Source organism: Primulina huaijiensis, chromosome 15 (genome assembly GCF_012295235.1).
Source record: "Primulina huaijiensis isolate GDHJ02 chromosome 15, ASM1229523v2, whole genome shotgun sequence".
NCBI lineage: Eukaryota > Viridiplantae > Streptophyta > Magnoliopsida > Lamiales > Gesneriaceae > Primulina > Primulina huaijiensis.
Genome location: NC_133320.1, coordinates 20346761 through 20372332, shown reverse-complemented (window position 1 = coordinate 20372332; position 25572 = coordinate 20346761). Strand labels below are relative to the sequence as shown.

The 25572-nt window shown below is 34.2% G+C and overlaps 4 protein-coding genes across 9 annotated transcripts; 1 reads left to right on the top strand and 3 right to left on the bottom strand.

Moving 5' to 3' along the window:
• Positions 1–431: 431 nt before the first annotated feature.
• LOC140959035 (G-type lectin S-receptor-like serine/threonine-protein kinase At2g19130) lies at positions 432–3681 on the bottom strand. The gene is made up of 2 exons (XM_073416743.1): positions 1928–3681; positions 432–1824 (listed from the first exon to the last, which is right to left on the bottom strand). Exons 1-2 carry the CDS (start codon positions 3479–3481, stop codon positions 637–639), a joined length of 2742 nt encoding a protein of 913 aa, XP_073272844.1. The 5' UTR covers positions 3482–3681; the 3' UTR covers positions 432–636.
• Positions 3682–4411: 730 nt separating this feature from the next.
• On the bottom strand, positions 4412–7582 carry LOC140958816 (uncharacterized). The gene is made up of 4 exons (XM_073416386.1): positions 7146–7582; positions 6734–6942; positions 6507–6614; positions 4412–5245 (listed from the first exon to the last, which is right to left on the bottom strand). Exons 1-4 carry the CDS (start codon positions 7435–7437, stop codon positions 4532–4534), a joined length of 1323 nt encoding a protein of 440 aa, XP_073272487.1. The 5' UTR covers positions 7438–7582; the 3' UTR covers positions 4412–4531.
• Positions 7583–7800: 218 nt separating this feature from the next.
• On the bottom strand, positions 7801–12435 carry LOC140958815 (uncharacterized). Of its 6 annotated transcripts, none has more exons than XM_073416382.1 (5): positions 12169–12435; positions 10400–10835; positions 9046–10291; positions 8791–8937; positions 7801–8661 (listed from the first exon to the last, which is right to left on the bottom strand). In XM_073416382.1, exons 2-5 carry the CDS (start codon positions 10448–10450, stop codon positions 8036–8038), a joined length of 2070 nt encoding a protein of 689 aa, XP_073272483.1. In that variant the 5' UTR covers positions 10451–10835; positions 12169–12435; the 3' UTR covers positions 7801–8035. The 6 variants fall into 6 exon arrangements, with proteins under 6 accessions (XP_073272483.1, XP_073272486.1, XP_073272484.1 ...); XM_073416385.1 differs by having other exon boundaries at positions 10635–10835; positions 12169–12434; XM_073416383.1 differs by having other exon boundaries at positions 7802–8661; positions 9046–10306; positions 12169–12434.
• Positions 12436–14036: 1601 nt separating this feature from the next.
• Positions 14037–17057, top strand: LOC140958334 (frataxin, mitochondrial-like). Its single transcript, XM_073415750.1, has 5 exons — positions 14037–14357; positions 14663–14735; positions 15982–16029; positions 16118–16212; positions 16871–17057. The coding sequence occupies exons 1-5, from the start codon at positions 14107–14109 to the stop codon at positions 16998–17000; spliced, it is 597 nt and encodes a 198-aa protein (XP_073271851.1). The 5' UTR covers positions 14037–14106; the 3' UTR covers positions 17001–17057.
• Positions 17058–25572: the final 8515 nt, after the last annotated feature.

Sequence of the window (25572 nt, the reverse complement as noted above, 5' to 3'; positions counted from 1 at the left end):
TCATCCATGAAAAAATATTACTTTTTATACTAATAGTATTACTTTTTATTGTTAATATCGGTAAGGTTGACCCGTTTCACAGATAAAGATTAGTGAGATCGTCTCATAAGAAACCTACTCTATGTAAGATCATACATGATACACCATGTGGCAATAGGAATTAATTTAGTGTAGTAGTATTTTCAAAGACTAAAAGCATACGTCCCAGACCACACGTTCAATCCTTGTATCTTGGATTCTTCTTAGATACTCGAGTCGATCTTCTCATCTTCAGGATTTGAACATCATTGACTGCAAAAACCCCCACTTCACACTGTAATTAAAAAAAAAAAAAATAGAGCAAGTGCGTGCATTTTCACATTATATATTCTTCAAAAAGATAATGACTTTCGATCGTCCAAGGTAATTTAAATTAAAGAACAAGCTAGAACGAGTGCAAGATAGGCTTACTTCCATTCCAGATACAATACCACCACAGGAGTTCTCTTACAAAATTCTAACCATGTATATAAACTAAATCAACGTCCCAAATTATTAAATTACAAACATCATCAGACTACACTTTTAACACACACTATATTTCGTTACATGAAGAATTCTGAGACTGAAACACAATATTATTCTTATCTCACAGGACTAAGATGTGGAAGATGTTGAGTTCTTGGAGAGAGTAGAAGCATCCGAAGCCTTGGAGCGAGTGGAAGCATTTGAAGCCATGATGCTTCTCGAGTTCGAGCTCTGACCCGAGGAAGAATCGGTGAAGAATATTATGTTCTCTTCAGTTTCAACAAAATGTTGGAGCGATCGAGGAATCGGTGGCAAGTTAACATCCATAACTCCTTCCAGAATCTGAACCACCTGACCTATAGAAGGTCTAATATTTTCATCTTCTTGAATACACCAGCAAGCAATTTTGCAAATCTTTAGAACCTCTTCGGCTTCCGCGATTCTTGAGAGTGCAGGGTCTAATAAGCTCAGCGTGTCGCCTCCTTGTACGATTAGAGTGTAAGCCAATGAAGGGAAAAACTTAGACTTTTCACCCTCGGAAAGCTCGGAGTTTCGCCTACCAGATACTAGTTCAAAAAGCATCATTCCATAGCTGTAAACATCGGCTTTCGCCGTTATGGCAACACCTGATATCCACTCCGGTGCGAGATAGCCTCTTGTCCCTCTAAAGGTTGTCAGAACCCTGCTAAAATCACGCCCCATGAGCTTCGCCAAACCGAAATCTGCCACCTTGGGACAAAGTTCGGCATCCAGGAGAATATTTTCGGGTTTTATATCACAGTGAATGATGCAGTCCCGGCATTTCTCATGGAGATACGACAACCCTCTAGCGATACCTAAGGCGATTTGGTACCGTGTTGTCCAATCCAAAACCTTAGACGTTTCTTTTAAGTTAAAAAGATGAGTATCCAAGGAGCCATTTTCCATGTAGTCGTAGACCAACAGTTTCTTATCGGCTTCGGAGCAAAACCCGCGAAGTCTTACAAGATTCACATGCTGAATTGTACCGATGGTGCTCACTTCTGTCCGGAATTGCTTCTCTCCTTGGATGATACTGTCGAGCTTCTTCACAGCAATCACAGACGAGTCGGGTAAAGTCCCTTTAAAAACAGATCCAAATCCCCCTCCCCCCAACTTATCTGAGAAGTTTTTGGTGGCGTTTTGCAAATCTTTGTATCCAAATGCCGTCAAAGATCCCTCCACTGCTTTTGAAGTTCCAACTTTTTGCCGTCTTTGTCTCCAGACAATAGCCAAGATGACAGCTAAAATGACTAGTGCAGCAGCAACAGAGCCCCCGATAGCGCCCAAAACAACTCCCTTGTTACTTTTGCCAGAAAACACAGAAGAATCTGCGGCAAGTTTGATGTAAATTGTTCTTCCTCTNAGCCAAGATGACAGCTAAAATGACTAGTGCAGCAGCAACAGAGCCCACGATAGCGCCAAAAACAACACCCTTGTTACTTTTGCCAGAAAACACCGAAGAATCTGCGGCAAGTTTGATGTAAATTGTTCTTCCTCCGCTATCTCCTTCATTCAGTTGCTGCAGATTTAGAAGCTCTCCGATCCAAATAGAACATTCATTATCACCAAAACTGTAAGCCGAACATGAGCAGTTATTTAAGCAGGAAGATTTGCATTCGCCCTCACTCGCAACAGTCAAAACTTGAGCTTTATCTTGTAGAATCACATAATTATTCATCAGGAATCTATCTTTCTTCCCATTAGAAGTACCTTTGTTCTCACATTCNTTCAGTTGCTGCAGCTCCAGAAGCTCTCCGATCCAAATAGAACATATATTATCACCAAAACTGTAAGCCGAACATGAGCAGTTATTTAAGCAGGAAGATACGCATTCGCCCTCATTCGCAACAGTCAAAACTTGAGCTTTATCTGGTAGAATCACATAATTATTCATCAGGAATCTATCTTTCTTCCCATGAGAAGTACCATTGTTCTCACATTGCAAATTTATCTCCCTCACACAACCACCAGAATAATCATTCAAAGCCCAATCACTTTCAGATTTATGTTCAAATCCCTTCAAGCAATCACAAAAGGGCAATGAGTTCTCATTGCAGCTACCAAATCCTCCACAAAAAGCATAAACCCCACATTGCTGTCTTGGTTGAGACCAAAACAAATTCCAGGTCGAATTATCAATCCATGTAAATTGCTTAATTTGCCCAGATATATCCATTACGAATCTTGATATAATAGAAGGATTATAAACTGAATATGTGAAATAACTCTCAGATACATTTTCGACATAACTAAAATTATATATATAATTTGACCTCATTTCAGGTACTTGGCTAAAAATATGATTATTCCAAGGCCCACTGGTCCAATACTGTACAGTTCTATTCCACCTAATTATGTATTCCTTCCGACTCGGAACAAGTTCAAGTGAATAAAGCCCAGGAGCAGGATCGTCGTTATTTTTCCAAGAAATCAGAAGTTGGCTCTTTTTTGTTATATTATTATAAGCAAGCTTGCCACCAGGCAACCATGTGTGAGTGGGGTTATCAAAACTTTCCCAAATCGTAAAGTTAGAGAACCCATCTCTCAAAACCAAGTTACCTTCATCAAGAAGAACTGCCACCACAGAATTACTGATGGTGGCGTTTAGATCAGTGGACCAAATTTTGTTCACTGGCCCATCCAAGAGTACCAAATTACCATCCAAAATCTTGAGTTGGGCAGAATCTTTTTTGGAAAGAGGGGTTTCTCTGTTCGCAACCCAAACTACGGTTTGTTGGCTGACCTTTGCGTACCATATTCCTAGGTAATACTTGGAAGAGTTACCTGGACTGAAGATCCCCAGTTCGAAGTTCCCACCTGCAGAGATTATGGTCTGATTCCCATACAGAGTTTCGTTTCCTGAAATGGTGTCAGCTGCAACACACAGATTGGTGAATAATCTTGGTATTAAAAACAAATACAGAATTGTTTGATAATTGTTCTTGATCATCATTTCTGACTGCAGAATATGATAGAAACTGGAAAATAATCAATAAAAATATCTCCTTTTTTTCTCATCAAGAACGGCTATGGTAAGTAAAGATCAAGATTAGTGTGCAAACGTAGTTGTTTTCATCATTAATGTCCATTTTGTCAACCCAGCCTGTTTTCCGAATGTGTATTGACAATGGTACCCCTTCCCACAGGAAAAAGAAGATTCTTTAATGGATTTTAGTATTTTCTGAGCTTTATGTATTTTAGTGGTTGAAAATTATTGCAAATATTTCATGACCAATGACTCGTTGAAATGCATAAAATTATAATTTGACTCGGTCTTCTTGTTTAGAACTTTAGGTTACCCAATAAAATGATAGAACAATGAATATTTTGTAATAATAATATTATTATGATAAATTGTTTTGTAAAAAAATCTCATAAATTTATATTCGTGAGACGAATCGATCAGGTTCGTAATTAGCATAGAAAATAATATTTTTTTATGAATCGGGTAAAAAATATGTGTCATAAATTGAACCGATTTTTTATTATAACCAAATGTGGACCCAAAAAACATGTCTTGATTAATTAATTATTAAAAAATATTCAAATGTCATCAATTACTAGTTTTGTTTAGTTCTTGTATGTTTACATAGTTTCGGGTAACAAACCACTCACCATTGTACCGAAAAAACGGGACATTAAATGGTTCCAAGTTTCATTTAATGTTCATCTATATGAGACCTACGTCAAACATTAAATTGCATTAAAAGGAATTTATTGTGTTCAATTTATGGCAGAAAAACCTATCCAAATACAAACATTTTACTCTGAAGCTCTTACTAAAACATTTGTTCTTGTTGTGTGATGAAAATTCAAGTAAACCTAGTCTAGGTTAACTAAGTTTTGCAAACTATAAATTTTAGCTAGAACGTTGGACAGTTGGTAAAAAATTCGAATTATTCTTATTATCAATCTAAAGTACTAGATGTTCTCTATATGTTTCATATACATTTCTAGGCTATAAGGGTTATCAACAGCCTTATACATTTTAGAGACACTGTACTTAGACAAGCGCTTCAGGATCAGTAATCCTTACTCCACGGCTCAATCTCCTCAATAAGCTAATTCTACTAACACGGATGCCAAAAAAATCGACATGATCTGGCCTTCTTTTCATTCCTGACATAGGGGGAGTTGCCGATTTTACATGAGCAACTTTAACTTTATGGATCCCTTCTTCAACCTCTTCTTCATTCTTGAGCTTCTGATGTACCCTCCATGATGCTTGCTTAGTTCCACAAAGGTGGCCAAAATAATAATGTGGGTCGATATAAGATGAGGATGACGAAACAATGCCTTTGATACTGATTGGGCGGAGAAGCTCAATAAACTCCTGTATCTCAACAAAGCATGAGTGATCAGAATAGGGAACTACATATATATGTTTGTAATATCTGTTATTGTCTGCTGAATCTCCAGTTAACTCTTGTATCTTGGAACAGCTGGAGATCTCTGGCCTAAAGTTGGTCTTGTTTTTAAGAGATGTGGAAGGAGAATAGAAAAGATTTGTGTTTCCTGTTACATATTTCATAGCCCATGGAAGTCCAGACGGCAGTATTCCTATGGTTGGTTTGAAAGTATTCAAACTTTCCAGAGTATCAATGCTAAAACTGTAACGAGGGACAGCACGAACTCTAGTAAGCGTGGTTTTTGTCGTGAAGTTTTCGACAAATCCAAGAAGATGCATAGTTTGCAATCGCTCTGGCCACACCCAAATCTGTAGAGAGACCAAAGTTAAAGAACACTCTTCCGGCAAAAATAATGTAATTGAGCAAGATAGACCAATTACAAAAAGGAATGTCATTTAACTGTCCACCAACTGAAGCTTAAATATCGGAAATTGATCTCTCCCTTTTACATTCTAAAATTTACACATCCAACTTTGCACAATAGTCCAAATGCATGTAGGAACAATCTCTAAGTTCGAAGTACATCGTTGTGATTCTGGTCCAAGTCATTGTTGTTAAGGGTGCAAGGCGCACCGAGGCGCACAAGGGCTCTGGAGCATGAGGCGCAAGGCGAGGCGAGCGCCTTACCGAAGCAAGGCACACATTTTTAATTTTTTTAAAAAATATATTTATCTTAGAATAATATATTAAAATATGAAATAATTAAGTCACAATGTCACACAAAACAACAAATAATTAATAAGTTCATAATAATAAGTAACACGGTTAAAATTCTTCAATCATCTAAATCAAGTTCATCTTCTTCCACCGAATCATCAGAGTCCCTAGAACTTTCTGTTGCAGTCTGCACACTTTTGCTCTTGTCGCCTTCTGTAATTCTGTTATTTAATTTGTGAACTGGGCTGCTAAGGTTTGGGTTTGGGTTTGGGGTTGGGCTGGGCCTTTTACATTTTAAGTTATTATTAAAAAGAAACAGATAAGTTGCATTTTCAAAATGCAATTTCTCTGTTACTGAATTTTAAAAAAAACAATCTAAGGCGCGCCTGAGAGCCTTTCCAAGGCAAGCCCAGGCGTGCACCTGGGCTCGCCTTTGTGAATCGTTGTGCCTAGGACGGCCCCAGGCGCAACGCCCACTCCTTGAGGCGAGAGGCGCTCGCCTTTGACAACTATGGTCCAAGTATGGGCTTTATTTATGATTCTAACTAGTGGTTTGATTTATTTTATTTAAGGGCACTCCACCAACTGAAGCTTAAATATTGGACATCTAACTCTCCTTGTTACATTATAATATTTACCAATCCAATGCATGCTAGTGCCAAATGCATGTGGGAACAATCTCTAAGTTTGTAATACATCACTGTGATTCTGAATTTCTGATCTGAGTTATGGTTTTATGATCCTTACTAGTTGTTTGATTTATTTTATTGAAGGGCACTCAACAATTCAGAAGAGATTGTTCTATTTTTACTTTATATTTACAGTCTAATAACATACTCATGCACAAGTAACAAGTAGAACTGCAGATGCTTATGCCCCCTAAAACACACACGCTCTGCTAGCAACACATACCTTTATGCTGAGTGCACGTGAAATGTTGAGTAGAAGATCTTCTTTACCCAATGAATCAATTCCAATAATGATTTCATGGTCAGGATGAGCAGTGATGATATCAACAACCTGCAATCAGTCCGTCCATATTATTAACTTGTTTGTGTGCAGTAATTCTCTGCCTTCACTGCATAACTGCAACCATTGGAAAAAGAAAAACAAAAACTTCGACAGCATTAGGCGCATACCTGCCTGGCAGCAACTTCACGAGAAGGAAATGAATATTTTGGATTGCAGTAAGTATTATCTAAATATAATGCATCGAGTTTGTGATTCTTGAGAGCATCAAGTAACATGGTCCTTCCAATATTTGCTCCAACGATAGATTTTTCCCAGCGAAAATCACCAGTGTAGAGCATACAGCCAAATTCACCACGAAACAAGTACATAACGGAACCTGTATGAGGATTTGGAAAAGGGTGTAAGTTGAGGTTTTCATGAGGTTATTCCTGACATAAGATCTTGAAGGAAAAAAAAACACCACTGAAACTTAATTGAGGAATTAGAACAAACACCTAAAGAACGAAAACCGACAAAATTAACCACCTCTTTAAACAAAAGAAACTTAGAAAAGGAAAAAGAAAACCATAATTTAATCACCAGGACAATGGTCAGCGTCAATAGCCTTGACGTAGACAGTGGCAGGGGATCCGGAAGAAGGGGATATCAGAGAAATTTTATCCCAGCATCCAATATCGAGTACCCGTAGAAGGGAGAGATCAAATCCGGGGAATTTGCAAGGGAGGAGCTTAGCTGTGAGCCTGGAGCAGAAGAGGGGACCCCGGCTCCAGGTGGCGGAGAGGCCGGCGGTGTGATCAGCATGGAGGTGAGTCAAGAAGTAGGCCTGGCTGCCGGATCTCCATTTGTCCACTGCTATCATTCCCCTTTCCATTTTCAGATTTGTTGCTTTCTTTCCTTGGCGGGCCAATTTTGTTTAAAATTTTTCAACATTTTCAACTATCCAGGCTGTGACATTTCATTTCAGCTTTTATTACAATTTCGTTTCCATTTTTTCGGGGTTTTCCTCTATTTGTAAAAAAAGATTTATAATATTTTTAAAAAATATAGAATTTGGGTTTATATCATAACTGTCTAAAATCATATATTTTGAGATAATTTTTTTCACCACCAAGGGAGATTTGAAAATTTTAGTAAGAATTTATACGAAACACAAAATGATTGAATTGTAATCAGTCTTTTTCAATATACTTCTTGATCCAGCGGAATCAAGTCCAAGCAATAGACCAAATACTGGAAACTTCCGGCAGAAAGAACTATTCCAAACTTCCGGCAGAAAGAACTGTTCCAAACTTCCAATGAAGCCAAGTCTTTCATTACAGAAATATATGAAGGGAAAAGAAAATCCACTCATTCCTCGCACTCCATAACATTATTTCATGACACAGACCAAAGGGTATGAGAAAATCTTAACATATTTGTGCGTATGATATGAAATGCAGGATAAATATATATCGAATTTAGAAATTCGATCAGGGAGCACCCAGATTTCCCTCGCTCCGGCTTCTGCGAATGAGTAAATCATTTTTGATGAAGTCCAAATGTTTGCTGCTATGTTCAGCAAATTGAGGCCCTTGAGTTTCCCTGATTCCAGTTGGAGGCAGACGCGGGTGCCTAGCCCTCAATGGTTTTGCCGATGACACTACATGATTTTTTCGACCATGAATTGCTGAGGATGGTGCTTTCTGTGAAACAATGCCATGAGTTCCTTTTCTTACCGTATTTGCCTCCGCTCGAACACCACGATCAATCTGATGACCACCGATCACCAGACGAGCTGATCGATCGGTCTTAATGTCTTTCATTGCTACAGTTTTGATTGATTGTCGGTTATAGTAAATAAGGTTGGGAAGGAGACTTTGCACGTATTTCTTTAATTGTTCGTCACCAACGTTCTTTTGAGCAGGGTTTCCTTCTAAGCTGAGAGCTTGCAAACAGATGTGATTAGCAGCTAGTTGTCCGAGACATTTGGTTGTAGAAATTCTGTTGAAACGTAAATCGAGGACATTCAACTTTAGGAGACGATGGAGACCTTCAACCTCACTGATCTTGTTACCGGTCAAGTATAATTCCTTCATAGAGGAACATGACGCCAAACCTGTTAAAGACATCATAACAAGTGTATTAGAAGGGGTATGCTGGAGACACAACTCAACATTAACATGATTCCAACATTTGAGCCCATCATACAAATAGATTCGAACTTTAACATGAGAAGAGGTCTTACCGTGTCCAATTCTTAATAATCTATTATAGCTCAGGTCAAGGACACGAAGTCTGGTAAGGTCCCGCAATCCTTCAATAGCAGATATGCTGTTTTTTGAGAGATTCAAAAACTGGAGTCCTCGAGGAAGAGCACCAGAAGCTAACCTCACTGCGAATTACAGAAGTAGATATTAAATGTCACTATAAATGAAACAATGAAAATAGACGTGTGGCAGCTTATGCAAGCGCCAGAGGAATAGATACTAGAGAAACAGACCTATGGAATTCCCAGATAAATCGAGTGTTTTGAGGCTGATAAAAGGACTTAGAAATGGGATCACGACCAAACCAAGGTTAGTCAACTTAGCTGTTGCAGCTGAGGCATTCATGGAAGATATGTATCGCTTTGCAACTTCATTCCCAAGGTTCACCTTGACTTCCAACTTCGCACCAGTGGGGTTCTCCGCTAAAGCATCACTTTTCGGTAATTCATGGTCATTGAATAAATAAAATTCGTCCGAATCTTCTTTCAATGGGCTACAGTGCTGAAGGTCGTAAACAACCCATTCTTCAGTTCGTTTCAACCTTAAATCCTCGCTTGGTACTTCATCCCACCTGTGCAGAGAACTTTCCTCTTTTCTACTTTTCTCCTCGTATGCCCCTTCAGACACAGGTATTATCCAGTCTTTTGCCGAACCAACATAGTTATAATTCTCACATGTGTCCTCATCAGCAGGACTTTCACCATCTTCCTTGTCATTGTCAAAGATAGAATAATCATGTTGTCGATTTTGTACTCGATTTCTGGCATCGTACACTAAAATGCTGTTCATTCCAGAGTCTAAAGCATTCAGGTCATCAGCAGATCTAGAACAAGGTAACAAGGATGTTGATCTCCTAGTAGGGGAAACCATACTAGGCAAAGAACGAGAGTTTACAACAGCACGTGGAATATGAGGCATATTGTCACAAGTGTCACCAACAACGGATGGATGTAAATTATATTTATCAGCACCTTCCCTCTCTGATTGTAATGAATCTTCAATCGAAAATATGGATTCTTTTTTGGTGAAGTCAGAGTTCATTACAAAATCAAAAGCCATAGGTTCTTGACATTGTTCAGACATGTCGTGCACATGATCATTAATGTCATCTGAAACAACTATCCTACCACTATCAGCAGATCCATTATAAGTAAACCTCTGCTCCATCTCACCTTCTGAAACATCACCAACTGAGCTCCACTCTTTCAAGTTCAATCCACTTCCCAAAGACAGGCTCTTTTTTATTTGTGCATTCTTGTGAGCCTCAATATTATATTCGTTACTATATTTGCTCTCCATTTCTTCTGATCTGCAGTCACGATTGGCTGGAGAGGAAACGTTTGCATGATTAGCTCCATTGCGGAGTGTTTCTACCTCGTCCTTTAAAAACGGCTTGCTTTCTGCAGGGCAATACAAATTCTTCTGAACCCAATTCTGAGAAGCAGCCTCCAGTCTCCTCTGCATTGCCTCGGTCGGGAGCTGAGTTATTTTCTACTAACAATAAACAGAGTTATCAACAGGTACAGAATGAGGAAATAAAATAACTTAATAATGAGCAGATACCAAATAAAGAGATAATCCATCAACCTTTTGTTTGGGAGAATGGACGCGAGATTGAAAGCATGGAAATCTAACCATGGTTCTAAAATTGGTTAAACGTTCGCATCAGTCCTTTAACTGTGACACTATTCTGAAGGCGATTGGTAATCAAATACACCTATTTTCTTACGACGCAGCTAATAAAATGAAGTTACATGCCGCCAACACCACACTTTGTTGAGACTCAACCAAGGCAGACATTAGCCATAGTCAAGTGATAAACCTTCTGAAACACGGCACAATCTCCAAATATGTGATGATCTAGATCTCCTCAAAGCACATAATAGTATCACCCCGTCATTATTGCTCAGCACCTTCTCATAGGTGCACGATACCTTTGATGTTGTTGAAGCTGCCAGACTGAAATAAATTTTTAAGCTACTCTGAGAGCCCAAAAATGACTTCACATGTAAGAGACAAGAGCCTGGAAAAGAAGAAACAAAAATAAAGAATATCATGAACGACATGCTCAGCAGCTAATACAAATCAAGTTATCTACGACTACGCCGGTATTCTAAAAAACTGGAGTAAAAGCAAAACGTGACGAAAATGCATGATTCGGTAAAAAAGGGGAATAAAGATCAACCATAGATTGACCACATTAAGCATCATCATAAGCGCTTAATTGCAATTAACTGCGATTTTTTTCCAAATTTTAAATTAACTTATTTAAAATTAAAACCCTTTCAATTTCCTTCAAATAAAAACTCTAAAAAAAAAACCCTTCTCTTCAAAACAAAAGAAACCCATCGGTCATCATCTCACATCAAAACCCTTCAATTTGTGTTTTTAAAAATTTGAGAATGTGTGCATTAATCTTAAATTTATTATATATTTTTTTTATTTAGCCTATTTGTAGGTATGAAAAATTAAAATTTTAGTAAAAATTAAAAACGTTTTTTCACATTCAAACTCGTACTAAACCTGTTTAAACTAGTAAAACTTGAGCAGAAGTCCTTTCAATAATTCAATCAGAGATACGATCATCTCAAGACTATTCATTTAAATAATCGCTAAATCTCAATGCACATAGCGAACCTTATCAAGCATAATATCCAAAGATTTCGAAGGATCGCTTTCACTGTCAATTATAAACCCCAAAACATGTGAAAACCACTAGTATGTTGTATTCATGCAACATAAGAGAAAGAAGTTGAAGCAGTAAATTATGGGTTTAGACCGTTTCCCTGTATTTTTCATTTTTTATTGGAAGGAATTTGTTTGAAAAGGCAATCAAGCTCATATGAGAAAGCAATCGGGAATTGAATGATTTAAAATAACGCCACAATTAACATACAAGCACATCTATATCACGTTGACACATATAGAAACAAAATTGAGGATTATAAAAGAAACATCCAGAGAGATTAATAACCTGTCACAGGTCAGCTAAATCTGCATAAGAACCCCAATTAGCTCTTTCATGAACGAGCATTCATAACTCACCGACGACAAAATAATATTCACCGACGACAAAATAATATTCACCGACGACAAAATAACAATAATGATCAGATAATATCCAAAACTAATCACAAGTACATAAACGCGCATATATACATTCAAAACGCATGGAACGAAGGTGCCGCATATACCACCACCATATACCAATTCGTTCTCTCTGTAATTTGATTGGCAAAAAAATATTATATATCAAAATATAACATAAAACTAATTTAAAATACAAAATCTCAACTCACGCCACACTGATTCCAAGAAAACACACAAAAAAATTACATATAAAGAAGTAATCTGACCTCTTATTTGCCAGATTGCCGGGAGCGGAGATCCGAGCTTCTGATTAGGAAAAACAACCAAAACTTATCATAGCAATGGATTCCTGGGATGAAAATTTGCCAGGGTCGGCGGTGATTTATAGTGAAGATTAGGTGGGATTAGCGAAATCCTTCGAGATCTAGGAAATCAGAGAACTTTATTCATAAAGGGATGAAAAGATATCGATGAATTTATTCTGGACCAAAGGCAGAAGTCAGCATTCATTGGCCGCTAAACCATATTGTACGAGGAATAAGCATAGATTGAATTTTTTAAACGAGAAATTGGCCATTAGTTCCTGGTAGTTGATTTTCTGTGTATTTTTTTAGTACCATATTTCCACTTTAAGTGTACCACATTTTCACATGAAGTGTATCATATTTTGTATGACATAGTACCATAATTTTGTGGGTAGTGAGTGAACCCAAAGAAATATTTTGATTGCGAATTTTTCAGCAACTTCTTTTTTTTTTAATTTTTTTTTTAAAAGATTTTAAAAGATAGAGGATATTAAATTATAAATTATAAAGTAATGATTAAATATAAAATTTATTGTTTATAGTAATGTTGATATACTATTTCTTGCTTCCAAAAAAATTATTAATAATAATAATGTAAAAATATTTAATTTATAATTATAGATAAAAACATTATTGAAATATTTAAAAAGAAAAACTATTGTAGAAAAATTAAAAATTTATCAATAAAGTTATATAAAGATGATTCAAATCAATTAAAAGTTAATTATTATATAACTCACAACTTTAGAAACCTCAACTTTAATTAACATTATAGTATAAATATTAAAGCTTTTATATTCTAATTTTATGTTTTGTTTATTTATTTATTTTTAAAAAAATAATGATCTTGTTTTCTTATTATGTGATTTTTTACATCAAAATCAGATTTTTTCCTACTAAGATATATTTATGTCAATCATCATAGTAGGTTTTTTTTCATGTTCAGATAGGCTTGTAAGGTCCACGTAATATGTTGAGGCGGACTGAATCGATCGGTTCCACTTATTTGATTGAGAACGGGTCATGACTTCGATCCGAACATCCTTTAAAAACCGTTTGATCGATCAAATTAGTCAAAAGCAATCGGATATATATTGAACTGAAAATTTTTTTATTTTTCTTTTTTGAAAATTTAATTTTCTTATTTTTAAAACTTTAAATTTAAAATTTATTATATATATGATTATTTAGAAATTGTATTTCGTTTAAAATATTTTAGTAGTATTAAAGTTTATTTAATCTATTGTTTTTGTTTAAAAAAAATATTTAACTATATTTAGTATTTTGAATATATGTGTATAATTATTTAGTTTTAAAACTTTAGTAAATATATATATTTTGTCTATTTATATATATCTTTTAGGTTTTAAATTTTAAAATATATTATTAATTATAATATTAATACATATATAATAAAACAATATTTTGATCCAATCGTTCGGTTAAATCGATCGGATTGTTTTTTAAAAAAATATATCAATTCACTCGATGATCTGATTATTAATATAAGAAAAATAATATTATTGTCATAAAAAAATATTAATAAGTTTCTTGTGAGACATGTCAATCTTTTTTATATTTACAATAATAAGTAATCTTTTTGTATCAGTGATCGAAATATGATATATATCTTATAAAATTAACTCGAAGTAATATTTTTGTATAAATGATCGATATATATATATATATATATATATTATAAAATTAACTCGTATCATCGTTTCACTTATATTTTTGGGATCCGATAAATTGAAATGATTTATGTCATCAAGCAAATAAGATATTCTTTGGAGTTTTGAAATAAAAAAATTTAAAATTACCTTTTTAGAGAAAAAATGATAAAGTGGCCTTCTGAATTCACATTTGGAGAATCTGAGAATCAAGAAGCTGCCTGTTGCAATGGCTGCCCACTCAACTTGGAAGATGATTCCCTTGAGAAGAACATTGTCACGAGCTCTGAAACCTCTATCAGCTCCATTTCCTTGCTCAATCTCGACCCAAGATTCGTTGATTTCTCTTCAACAAACCACGAGTTCTCTTCTCGAATCCTCTTCTCTCTGGCTCTCAAAATTCTCATACTGTAGCATCGGTTATCGCTATTACTCTTCTGCGATTGAGGGTTCTTTAGGCCCCGCTGCAATCGATTACACGTGAGACATCTCTTCTTAAACTCGGTGATTCGGGAAATTGATGTAAGAGTGGGTGGTGGAAGATGGGTAGTTTGCCTGTTTAAAATTTTTGAAAAATTCAAGTTTATTGGATTTACCTCTATACCATTTAAATTGGTCTCCTTAAATGCAAATGAAAATTTTTCATGTTTCTAGTTTTCGTTTTGTGCTGGTGGCGGTGCTGTGATTTGTCTTAATACTGTTTGATGACTTGTGAGCGTGAGATTTCTGGAAAATCTATGAATTGATTTGGGGGAGAGATTTGGCTACTGATAATATGTGTACAGTTCTGTAATGCAGGAAGATGAATATCACAAGTTGGCTAATTCAACCATCCATGTTCTTCTTGAAAAGCTTGAGGTAACGATTATAATTTTATCTTGTATGCACAACTACTTGATGCTATTCTCAATTGGATCAACATATTAAGTAGCAGTTCTTTATTGATGTTTGTAGTTCTTAGATTTAGAAACTTGTTTATGGTTTTCAACTTTTCATGCCATGTGTTAAAACCGAAGAGGGGCTGAAATGAATTTGTGAAAACTTAGAGTTTACACTAGGAAGACATGATGTCAATCGAATAAATAGATAACACGTAATAATTTAAAAGGAATATAAATGGAAGCGATAAAGAGCAAGAAATTTGTTAGTAAGTTAACGATAATAACATTTGTCTTACTTCACCGAGGAATTCTTTATAATTTATCGGTCTTGAGGACTCCAAGCTTGCATCACATGTTAATAGTGTCTTCTTGGCCTCGAGAGTTTGAAGTACAGCCACATGTATCGGAACCTGCTTTATATGTCAGTGATTTATGCTAATTTCCACTTTGCATTGGTATCTATAGACCTTATAACACTAACTGGAAGAACTCAAAACATACATGTTACAAGAATGAAACAGACTTATTAAGTCACACTCTGAAAAACTGAATAACATATGAGCTTTGGAAGTTCCCATCCCCTAAAAATGTGTCGTGATTCAAACTGGTCATTTTGTCATTATTTGGTTCATAACAGCTTGGGACTTCTATGGAACATAAGGGTTCTAACAGCTATAATTTTAAAGTTTTGAGCTAACATCTAGAACACAAACATGGACGTTCAGGATATCCAGGCAGTAAGCTTTTGGCAGTAAACATTCCTTTAATGTTTGGGATGTAACATGTCCTTTGGCTCAACATCTAGATTGAAATTCATCCATAAGTTGAATATCATGTATGCGGAGAAATCGTTTTGCCATTGTGCTTGGTTCTCAAACAATACCCATGTAGCACTCAGCAACGCCCAGGACTTGAATTATTCTGTTCTCGGGGATATATTGACACGACGACAGGGGGTCGTCTGTTTGTCCTGTAGCTTGGGAATATAATTTTGTTTTTGGACATTTTGTTCGAGTCTTGTTTGCTTGATTTGTATGCTGCACGCTTGATAGAAACATTAGTGTGTTTTTGTTATCATCAAATCAGAAAACAATTCAAAGACAAAAATACAAATTAAATGATTCTCCGTTTTATTTTAAGTTCTAGATTTGTATGTGTTTTAAGTCACAAGAAGATGAAATTGACTAGGTATGCTTTTGTTTTGTATTAATTGTCTTGTATAGGAGTATGGAGACTCTGTAGAAATTGATGGCTACGACGTTGACTATGGGGTGAGATAGATTATCTTTAAGATGTTTAGTAATCAACATGTTTGATATGTATGTCTTATTTTGAGAAAACTTCAAATTTATTTTGTAGAATGAGGTGTTAACCTTGAAGCTTGGGAATTTGGGGACTTATGTCATTAACAAGCAAACCCCAAACAGACAGATTTGGATGTCATCTCCAGTGAGGTATGGATTCCTCAAATTTCACCATGTGTTCGATCACTTATAGGTGTTGGCGGTCTGTCGTTTTAAGCTTTTGTTTTGTTTTTTTCTGGTTTAATGGTGTTATAAGGAAGTCCTTCTAATTGTTTACAAATCCTTTGAAGCAATCGGTCTAAAGATCATGGATTAGGCTAATAAGGTCCATGACAACTCTTACCACCAAAATAAGGCAAGTGGAAAATGAGGATGTTGTATAAAGAAAAGGAAATGTTATTCCTTGCGTGTAGGATTGAAAATTAACTAAGCTTCTTGAGATTCAACTAATCAGCTCGATATCACCTGTATTTTTATTTTTAGAACCTAAGTCCTATAAGCATGACAAAACCATGCTTGAAATCATTGATTTTGAAACTTCGAATCTTGATTCTTGACTCAAACAAGCTAAAAGTGTGATGGAATACATGAAGCTATTTCATCTTGATTAAGTGCCCAGCTTCAATAAACGCTTGAGCCACACCTAGCTATGGATCGGACAATGTGTATTTTTATTCAGTAACAAAAATTATGTATGTTGATAACTAATATTGACAGAGACAACAGGACCAATCCGTTTAATCTATTTTGACTGTTTAGAAATATGCATCAAGGGATTTCCTTTTTAATGTTTGGTTCTTTATTGCAGTGGCCCATCTAGATTCGATTGGGATCAGCATTCTCGAGCATGGATTTATAGGCGAACAACACAAGACTTGAGCAAAGTGTTGGAAACTGAGTTGCTAGAGCTCTGCGGAGAACCAATTCATCTGTCTTAAGGTTCTTGAACTGTCTCTTTTTTTATGCAAGCCGTCTCGGCTACAAATCTCCCGGCATGCAGAAGTACTAGCAAAGATCCTTTTTTCACTTCTCTTTTCTTCTTTCTACTCAGTTATCCTACCATTGTCGATTATGTTTTGTAGTAGGTCATGATGTCAATGTATTGATCATACGGGGCTTTGTGAGACTTACATGAACTAATTGTAATAAAGTTTCGAATATTTATTCACTGGTCTAGCATGGGCGAGCGGGCATTTGGTGGAATTTTCACTACAGATCTTGCATCATGAATACTTGTATAAAATTAAAGAGATTATTTTCAAGATTTGAACCATAATTTAAGGTTTTATATCTATCCAACAAGGAGGTAACTTGCTTTCAGGTCAGTCGATGGTTTAAATGTGGCATGAAGGCATGCCTGCCCACTTTTATTTTAATAGAAACGAGTATCTTATGCGTGCGATGCATGATATATTATTTTATATAAATAATAATTATACTTTGTAAATATGGACGTTTGAATAATTACTTAAAGTTATTTATATAATGTTATAAATTAATTATATACATAATTACTATTTAAAATATATATATTAATGTTTGAATAATTATTAAAATTATTGGCATAATACAATAAATATATTTAAATTTTAAATATTATTATAATAAAATATTATATCAAAAAAATTATATAATTTGAGACAACACATGAATGAAAATAGCATATTTTTTGAAATTGAGTTTTTTATCTTAGTTGAGTGAAACTGTTATTAATAAAAATAATAATAAATATATCTAAAAAACATATATTATTTTGTATATCAAAATTTTAGCAATAAATAAATAACTTTCAAAAATTCAAAATTTTTTGTTATTTATTAGATGAATATGTTTTTATTAAAAAAATTAATTTTTTTAGAACATGTTAACAAATATTTATATGAGAGTTTTATTTAAGATAATAATAATAATATCAATTTACAGATATTCAACATAAAAAAATGCATGACGACACTCTTTTAAAAAGTTGTAAAACATAATATTATATACAAAAAAATTATATTTTATTTAATATAATAAAAAGTAATAAGAACTAAATATATAAAAGTAACATAGAACCCAACATCATAATCAAAACTAAATTAAATGATATAATCAATGTAGATACTTAAATATAATATATGTTTTCAAGTGACATAAAATTCAAATTTGAATTTTAAAAACAAAATTAGACTTCACATTTAATTTTGTATCTATTTCTTATTTATTTTTAAACATTTAATATAGTAGGTATATAAATTAATATTAATAAATATTTTATTTTATAGTTTTTTCCGAAAACTTTCTAAATATAATAAAAAATCTGTTTATATATATAGATTATATGATATTTTGAACTCCAACATACAAAAAATAAATCAACACAATANACTTCGAATTGAAAACTATAATTGTAGAAGGTGATGCAAAAGATGTGAAAGAAATATACCTTTATTCAATAATTCAAAAATAAAATAAATGTGTATTTTCTATTTCAAAATTTTCAAATATTATTATTCCGACATAGATAATTAGGTTGTAATAATAATTATCTTTACTGAAATCGAGACATGTGGTGTCGAAATATTAAATGACATAAAATATTAAACATATAAATTACCAAAGCAGGTAATGCCATAAAAATATATGAGTAGATCGTTTCTAAGACGATCTCGCGAATCTTTATTTGTGAGACAGGTCAACCTTACCAATATTTACAATAAAAAGTAATATTATTAACATAAAAAGTAATATTTTTTCATGGATGACCTAAATAAGAGATATGTCTCATAATATACGATCATTGATACCGTCTCACATAAATTTTTATCAAAATATGTTGGGGGGTGGGTGAGGAATATTAATTGATTTATACCGCATTGAAATCCACCGGTGCCTCGGTCCTCCGTTCAAACCATCTAACAATTGTCCACCACAAGACCAAACCCACTTTTTCTACCTTTTTGTCACATCAAATTCTTCACTCGCACTCCATTTCAATATTCTTGATCAATATTTTATTATTATTTTTTTAAAATAAAGTAAACAATTATGCTATCACATTTCATAATGAAAAGAAAAAAATCAATGAACTATTCTCTATGATTTATTAATCCCATCAAATGTTGTAAATATTTGATTATAACCATGTTAATTTTAATCACAAAAACTCTTGTGATACAGTCTCACGAGTCAATTTTGTTATACAGATCTTCTATTTGGATCACTCGTTTAAAAATATTACTTTTTTATTGTAAATATGGTCAGAGTTGGTCCGTCTCAGGAATAAAGATATGTGAGACCAACTCACGAAACACATAAGCAATTATAATATGATAGTGTTTTGATTATTCTCATTCGAGAGACGTTTTACTAGCGATCAATTGTTGTTATCGAGTCTTTAACTTGATGCTTTAGTTATTATATGTTCCGATTAAGAAACATATAAAAGTCTAAAAATTTTAATAGGAAGTGTGATAATTAGATGTGGTTGCCGGCCATGTGGTGAGGATTAAACTACAAGTAATTGCAACCAATCTTTTGTGGCTTTAGCTATAACTGTGGGTACAATCAACCCGCAAGCTATTTATTATAAAGACAATACGGTAGTAAAAGGAGAGACATGTGTTTCAAATTTTGAATATATAATAATAATAAAAAAAAAAAAAGAGGGCCTACTGGGATTAGCTGTGGACCAGATAAATAAAGCAAGAAATAAGGTTCACTAATTTGGAAACTACGTCATAACAACTTTTGTGACTTTAAATGACATTTTCATTAATTTTCTCTGACACAATTCATATTGTGAATAATATAATACGATTTACTGTTGTGAAAAAAAAAAATTTACGGTAAAAAATAAAAATCTCAAACTCTCAAAATTATCACACTACACATTTTATAATATTTTTCTCTCAACTCAATTGTGATTTTCTTCACAAATGAGAGATCTATTTATAGAAAATTTTTACAAATAATCCAAAAATAAAATACATCATTATCTACATCATCACACACTAATTTTCAATATTCAACACCTAATTTTACCTAATTTTCAACATTCACATTTTCAACACAAATATTTTTCACATTTTTAAATAATTTTTCAACACTCCCCCTTGTGATGATGATCATAATGATTGTATACATTACGTGTTTTTACACTGCCTCGTTAAAAACCTTACTAGGAAAAACCCATTGGGATAAAAACCATAGTAAGGGAAAAAGAGTGCAGTCACGTAAACTCCCCCTCATGTTGACACGAACAATTCTTCACAAATTTCGTAGATTGCGCATCCCAATATTATATATGTGCTTTCTGAATATTGTCGTAGGAAGTGCCTTTGTGAAGAGATCTGATGAGTTTTCACTTGATTGAATGTGACGAACATCAATACATTTATTCTTCTCAAGCTCCTTGGTGAATGCGAAGAACTTAGGAGGAATATGTTTAGTTCTGTCGCTTTTTATGTATCCTTCTTTCATTTGAGCAACACATGCAGCATTATCTTCATATAGTATCACAGGCTTCTCGTCGAATGATAATCCGCATGAGATTTGGATATGTTGAGTCATTGATTTTAACCACACACATTCACGGCTTGCTTCATGTAGTGCAATAATCTCGGCATGATTTGATGAAGTTGTTACAAGTGTTTGTTTCTGTGAACGCCAAGAAATTGCAGTGCCTCCACGAGTAAATACATATCCAGTTTGAGAACGTGCTTTGTGTGGATCAGATAAGTATCCAGCATCGGCATAACCAATTATACTTGGATTAGCATCTTTTGAATACAAAAGTCCCAAGTCTGTCGTTCCTCGTAGATAACGGAATATATGTTTAATTCCGTTCCAATGTCTCTTTGTTGGATATGTGCTAAATCTTGCCAATAAATTTACGGCAAAAGATATATCAGGCCTTGTACAATTTGTAAGATACATAAGGGCACCGATAGCACTTAGATATGGTACTTCTGGACCAAGAATATCTTCATCATCTTCACATGGACGGAATGGATCCTTTTCTATGTTTAATGATCTAACAACCATTGGAGTACTTAAAGGATTTGATTTGTCCATATTAAAACGTTTAAGGATCTTTTCTGTATAATTTGTCTGGTGAACAAATATTCCACATTCTTTTTGTTCAATTTGTAAACCCAGACAATACTTGGTTTTTCCAAGATCCTTCATTTCAAATTCTTCTTTCAAGTATGACACAACTTCTTGAATTTCCTTATTTGTTCCAATGATGTTTAAATCATCAACATATACAGCAATAATTACGCATCCGGATGTTGTTTTCTTAATGAAAACACAAGGGCATATTGAATTATTTACATATCCCTTTTTCATCAAGTGATCACTTAGCCTATTATACCACATTCTGCCGGATTGCTTCAACCCATATAATGATCTTAGTAATTTCACAGAATAACATTCTCTGGGTTTTGAACTTTGTGCTTCAGGCATCTTAAATCCTTCAGGGATTTTCATATATATATTACTATCAAGTGATCCATATAAGTAGGCTGTAACAACATCCATAAGACGCATTTCTAAATTTTCAGATACTGCCAAGCTAATCAAATACCGAAACGTAATTGCATCCATCACAGGAGAATACGTTTCTTCATAATCAATTCCAGGCCTTTGAGAAAAACCTTGTGCAACAAGTCGAGCTTTATATCTTACTATTTCATTTTTCTCATTTCGCTTTCGAATAAAAACCCATTTGTATCCAACAGGTTTTACACCTTCAGGTGTAAGGACTATAGGTCCAAAAACATTACGTTTATTTAGCGAATCCAATTCAACCTGGATGGCATCTTTCCATTTTATCCAATCCTGCCGATTTTTACATTCACCAAAAGATTTTGGTTCATGATCTTCATTATCATTTATGATGTCGATTGCCACATTATAAGAAAATATATCATCAATTTCTTCTATATCTTTTCGGTTCCATATTTTTCCAGTATTAATATAATTGATAGAGATTTCATGATTCTCGTCAGTTTGTGGTTCTGACAAAACATTTTCATCATCATGTGTTTCTTCAGGAACATCATTCTCTATTTTGTGATCATTATGTGTTTCTTCAGGAACATCATTCTCTATTTTGTGATCATTGTGTTTCTCTATGAATTTTCTTTTTCGAGGATTTTTATCCTTGGAACCAACTGGCCTTCCACGCTTCAGGCGTTTAATGACATCATGACTATCTTCAATTTGTTTCTTCGGAATTTCAATTCGAGCAGGGGCATTTGCAGCATGTATATATGATTTAGTTACCCCTTTTGTGTCTGCAAATGCATCTGGTATTTGATTTGCTATTCTTTGCAAGTGCACAATTTGCTGTACATCTTTTTCACATTGTTTTGTTCTTGGATCCAGATGTAACAATGATGATACATACCATGTAATTTCTTTTTCGGTATGTTTCTGTTCTCCCCCTAACATTGGGAAGATTTCCTCATTAAAATGACAATCAGCAAAACGTGCTGTGAACACGTCGCCTGTCTGTGGTTCAAGATATCGAATGATCGATGGACTATCATAACCAATATAAATTCCAATCTTTCTTTGAGGTCCCATTTTCTTTCGTTGAGGTGGTGCAATAGGCACATACACCATACATCCAAAAATTCTCAGATGAGAAATGTCTGGTTCTTTACCAAATGCAAGCTGCAATGGGGAGTATTTATGATATGCACTTGGTCTGATGCGAATTAATGAAGCAGCATGTAAAATTGCATGTCCCCATATAGAAATAGGGAGCTTTGTTTTCATAATCATTGGTCTAGCAATCATTTGCAGACGTTTAATCAATGATTCAGCCAATCCATTTTGAGTATGTACATGAGCAACAGGATGCTCAACAATGATTCCCATAGACATACAATAATCATTGAAAGTCTGGGAAGTAAATTCACCAGCATTATCAAGTCTAATTTTCTTGATTGTATAATCGGGAAATTGATTCCTCAATTTTATTATTTGAGCAAGTAATCTTGCAAATGCAACATTTCGAGTTGACAATAAACATACATGTGACCATCTGCTGGAGGCATCAATCAATACCATAAAGTATCTGAATGGTCCACATGGTGGATGGATTGGTCCACAAATATCACCCTGAATACGTTCAAGAAACATTGGTGATTCAGTTTGGATTTTGGCTGGTGATGGTCTTATAATAAGTTTTCCAAGAGAACATGCTTTACATTGAAACTTATTATTCTGAAAGATCTTCTGGTCTTTCAATGGATGACCATGTGTATTTTCTATAATTCTTCGCATCATTGTTGAACCAGGATGTCCTAATCGATCATGCCAATTGGTTAATATTGAAGAATTATCAATTACCATGTTTGATTCAATGGGACGTATATGTGTATAATGCAATCCAGTAGGGAGCATTGGTAGTTTTTCAATCACATATTTCTTTCCTGATTTATATGTGGTAAGACACATATATTTCTCATTCCCTTCATTCATTGTTTGAGTATCATACCCATGGGAATATATATCATTAAAACTCAACAAATTTCTTTTCGATTGTGGTGAATATAAAGCATCATTGATCAAAAATTTTGTACCATTAGGTAACAAAAATTGTGCTTTACCACATCCTTTAATCAAGTCTACAGGACCTGATATTGTATTCACCGTTGTTTTTGTTGGTTTTAGTTCCAAGAAATATCTTTTATCTCGGAGGATAGTGTGCGTTGTACCACTATCGGGTATGCAAACTTCAGCTTTGCTCATAGCATTTTCCATATTTGAACTTCAAAAAATATGCAATGAAAAAAAATTAATGACAATACATATTTAAATATAACACATATCATAATTGTACAATAAAACATTATCATATAAATACATGAAAAATAAATTATTGTACATTTATATTCTACCACTATATTGTTCATTTTCAGAGAAATCATTGAGAAAATCTGCAGCATCAATATTGTTCATTTCTATCCCACCAACATATTGATCATTTCCAGAGAAATCATTCATAAAATCAGCAGCATCAAAATGAGTTGAATCACTCAAACGGTCACTTCGCTCAGTGAAGTTGGTCTCCTTTTCTTTCCCCTTTATCGATTCTTTATAAAGTTTGCAAAGATGCTCAGGGGCTCGACAAATACGAGACCAATGTCCTGGAGTACCGCATCTGAAACAAGAACTTTCAAATCTTTTCGAGTGATTTTCATTAACACTCATGTTTTCTTGATGCCTTTTCTGTGGATGGTTTGGGACGTTATTTTGAGATGAGTTATAGAAATAACTATCTCGATTATTTTCAAAACCACGGCCGCGTCCACGACCACGACCACTTCCTCGTCCACGTCCACGTCCACGACCTCGACCTCGACCTCGACCTCGACCAAAACCTTGTCTTTGAATTTGATTTTGGTTTCCAGGTTTAAATTCATTTTTACTTACAGCATTTACTTCTGGAAATGCTGTTGATCCAGTGGGTCGGGACTGATGATTTCTCATTAATAGCTCGTTGTTCTTTTCCGCCACAAGAAGACAGGCGATGAGTTCAGAATATCTCGCAAATCCACGCACTCTATATTGTTGCTGTAGTGTTATATTTGATGCGTGAAACGTGGAAAATGTTTTTTCAAGCATTTCCGATTCTGTAACCTCATGTCCACAAAATTTTAACTGCGAGATTATTCTATACATCGCTGAATTGTAATCACTGACTTTTTTAAAGTCTTGGAATCTTAACATATTCCATTCATCACGGGCGGTCGGAAGTATAACTTCCCTTATATGTTCAAATCTCTCTTTTAATCCTTTCCACAGAGCCATGGGATCTTTTTCGATGAGATATTCACATTTTAAACCTTCATCAAGGTGTCGTCGTAAAAATATTATAGCTTTTGCTTTTTCTTGTGATGAAGATATACCATTTTCTTTAATGGTCTCGCTTAGACCCAATGACTCAAGATGCATTTCTACATCAAGAGTCCATGGCATATAGTTTTTCCCAGTAATATCAAGAGCGATGAATTCGAGCTTTGCCAAGTTTGCCATGGTGGTACTAAAAATTACGATGCATTTTATTAGTTAATGAATATTGCAATACAAAGTAATGGATAAACAACAAGTACAAGTATTCGTAAAAATAAAGAAAACACACGAGGAGGATATTCTCCGATAAATACAAGACTGGTGAGTATGATAACCAAAATAATTAAAAATAACCTCGTGAAAGCCATCTTCTTTTTTTCTTCGAAAATTTGATGAAGAATAATTTTTAGAGAAGAAGAGAAAGTTGGAGTGATTGAATGTATTTGTGAGATTGTATTTATAGAGCAAAAACTAGCCGTTTTGTTACCGTTTATTACCGTTGGTGTATAAGAAAATAAATGTATGTATTTGTATAATTTTATGGTAATAATATGGTGTATATAATATTAGTCATATTTAAATAATTATGTATATCATATCACATTATTATAATTAGGTGTCATAAGTTATTTTGTTTAAAAAACCTTATAGGCTTTT

Coding starts and splice junctions, on each gene's coding strand:
- LOC140958815 (XM_073416380.1), bottom strand. CDS start 10,450: ATGGTTAGATTTCCATGCTTTCAATCTCGCGTCCATTCTCCCAAACAA. Junction 10,304..10,399: donor TCCATTCTCCCAAACAAAAG/GTTGATGGATTA, acceptor TATTGTTAGTAG/AAAATAACTCAGCTCCCGAC. Junction 8,938..9,045: donor TTTATCTGGGAATTCCATAG/GTCTGTTTCTCT, acceptor TGTAATTCGCAG/TGAGGTTAGCTTCTGGTGCT.
- LOC140958334 (XM_073415750.1), top strand. CDS start 14,107: ATGGCTGCCCACTCAACTTGGAAGATGATTCCCTTGAGAAGAACATTG. Junction 14,358..14,662: donor CCCGCTGCAATCGATTACAC/GTGAGACATCTC, acceptor ATATGTGTACAG/TTCTGTAATGCAGGAAGATG. Junction 16,030..16,117: donor GCTACGACGTTGACTATGGG/GTGAGATAGATT, acceptor TTTATTTTGTAG/AATGAGGTGTTAACCTTGAA.
- LOC140958816 (XM_073416386.1), bottom strand. CDS start 7,437: ATGGAAAGGGGAATGATAGCAGTGGACAAATGGAGATCCGGCAGCCAG. Junction 6,943..7,145: donor TGACGCTGACCATTGTCCTG/GTGATTAAATTA, acceptor ATCCTCATACAG/GTTCCGTTATGTACTTGTTT. Junction 6,615..6,733: donor GTGAAGTTGCTGCCAGGCAG/GTATGCGCCTAA, acceptor GACTGATTGCAG/GTTGTTGATATCATCACTGC.